Here is a 2,441-nt window from a genome sequence, read left to right on the forward strand (position 1 = left end):
GACCCTGTCTCATCCAACCAGACTAGGAGAAAGAGGGGATGGTGACACCTGGATGTACCCCGCCCCCACCACACCCAGGCCCGCTTCCCTGGGAGCTGCAGGGCTGAGGCCTCTGGGATTCCTTGCTTTCTGGTGTTGCCAGAGGCGGAGATGGGACCCAGCCCAGTGATGCTGGATCCTTCTGGGTGAGTCGGATCCCGGAGCTGCTTAAGTTTCAGAGGAACTCCTCCCAGGGTTCAGGAACCTCCCTAGGGCTCGGACCCTGCAGAGTAACCCTGTGTCTCCCCTCTGCCCACACTGGTCGTGGAAGCAGGCAAAGTGGCATGATCCCATTTTATAGGTGAGGACACAGGCTCAGAGAGGGAAGAGACTATGACAGCTGAGCTAAGGACCTGGGCCTCTGTCTGCCCACACTGGGCTCTCTGATTAGACAGCACTGGGGTGCAGGAGGAGCACTGCAGCAGGAGCCCAGCTCTTCTCCCACCTTGTTGTGTGTCCCTGGGCAAGGCACTGTCCCTCTCTGGACCTGTTTGTTTCCCCATTTCTAAACTAGAGATAAGGGTTGGAATGAGAATTAAATGAGATTTGTGAAAAGCATTTAGCCTGGTGCCAGGCACTTGGAAAGGTCACAGAGGAAGGCACCCCACTGCACCCACCATGGCTCCACCCAGCACCTGCACTGGTCCAACCCAGAGGGGCCTGACAGCTTTCTCCCAGTCACTTGCTCTGCTGGGCAAGCGGAGACCCAAGCTCAGGACATCTGGAAGGGTCTACAGATCCCCCCTCCCAGACAGCCTTCCACGTACCCTACATCAGCCTCATGGGTGCCGTGTCGCTTGCATGGGCCCAGCGAGACCCACGTCACAATGGCTGTCAACTAACTGATGCCACCTGTGGGGAGGGCATCCGGTCTGGGGGCCATGGTGTGAAGTGCAGATCACACAGCCTGGGGCTGCCTCCCCGCTGCACCACTGACCAGCTGCACGGCAAGTGTCTCAGCCTCTCTCAACCTCAGATTACCCATTTCTAAAATCGGGATGCGGCTGGGTGCGGTGGCTCATGCCTGTAATCCCATCACTTTGGGAGGCCCAGGCAGGCGGATCACCTGAGGTCAGGAGTTTGAGACCAGCCTGGCCAACACGACGAAACCCCATTTCTACTAAAATACAAAAATTAGCTGGGCATGGTGGTGGGCGCCTGTAATCCTAGCTTTTCAGGAGGCTGAGGCAGAAGAATCACTTGAACGAGGGAGATGGAGGTTGCAGTTAGCCGAGATTGCACCACAGCACTCCAGCCTGAGCAACAGAGCAAAACTCCATCTCAAAAAATAAATAAATACAAATAATAAAATGGGGATGAAATCTGTACTTAACTCTGAGAATTCCTGTAAGAACTAAATAAGAAAATCCACTCATTACACTCAGTACCGTGCAACCTATCATGATCATCCCCAATATCATTATTATTCATAGCAGCAGCCTTCAGCACCTGATGTAGGCCCAGCTCAATAAATCTTTGCTTGATGAATATGTGAACAATTTGTCCCACCAGCACCAGAGGTATCACCGAGGGGCAGGTGGGGGAGCCGATTTGGGCCTGTGTCCTACCTCCTCACCCTCTCCCTGGGAAGAACTCTATTTCCTCCCTGCTCCCAGCAGTGAGCTGCATCTGGAAGGCCCAGGGTCCGGCCCCAGCCTGGGCATGGGCTGTGTTTCCAAGTCTGTCCTGTCCAGCCAAACTGCAGCGGCCAACAAGATGGAGCAGCGGTCCTCCCGCTGGCAGGGGAAGGAGCATCCATCAATTACCTTGGCTGGCGGGAGCCACGGTGTGGCAGGCCAGCCCGGCCCCATCCATCAATCGTACTGGCTGCTGGCAGGGGCTGTCTACTAATTACTTAACACGTCGCGTCGTGCTGAGGCTGGCGCCGTGGCAGGGGGCTCACGGTGCAGTGTACACAGGTCTGATCATAAATGCTTAATGAACCCAGGGGGAGGTGGGGACGCAAGCTCGGCCCCATGGCCCAGAAGGACGCCCCTGAGAGCTGTCTCCACCGGGCCCCCAGACTCGACCCTGCTTGGCGGCAGAGGGGACGGCCTCACCTGTGTTCCCCGAGTCCCTCGGCAGCATCATGCCCGTGGGGGTGGGGGGCGTGATGATGATGTCGGGCACATCCAGGTGCTTGTCGTTCAGGACGGGGGCCTCTTCGTGGCTGCTGCTGCTGCTGCTGACACACATTTTAAAGCCTGAGAAGCCAGGCGTGGAGCACACATGCACGTACACACACGACAGAGAAATAGGCATCAGTGGCCGCCGGGAACCACGGGCGCCACCCCCCCTTCATCACCTGAGTCCTGACGCCTCGCAGCAAGGGGCGCAGCTGTCCCCGCATCACAGATGAAAACCTGAGTCTCAGGAATGTCAAAGGAGCCCCCGACACATCT

General features: G+C 57.1%; 1 protein-coding gene across 1 annotated transcript in view; it reads right to left on the bottom strand.

Annotated features, from left to right (window-relative positions):
• LOC105533146 (chromosome unknown open reading frame, human C16orf74) overlaps positions 1–2,274 on the bottom strand; it is a 6,772-nt gene extending 4,498 nt beyond the window's left edge. Inside the window, exon 1 of the mRNA XM_011971498.1 lies at positions 2,100–2,274. Within this exon, the coding sequence (XP_011826888.1) occupies positions 2,100–2,235 (136 nt within the window). The 5' untranslated portion in view covers positions 2,236–2,274. The remainder of the gene's footprint in view (positions 1–2,099) is intronic.
• Between the last annotated feature and the right edge of the window lie 167 nt (positions 2,275–2,441).

The sequence above is a fragment of the Mandrillus leucophaeus genome, unplaced genomic scaffold, assembly GCF_000951045.1.
Source record: "Mandrillus leucophaeus isolate KB7577 unplaced genomic scaffold, Mleu.le_1.0 Scaffold10, whole genome shotgun sequence".
In the NCBI taxonomy this organism is placed as follows: Eukaryota; Metazoa; Chordata; class Mammalia; order Primates; family Cercopithecidae; genus Mandrillus; species Mandrillus leucophaeus.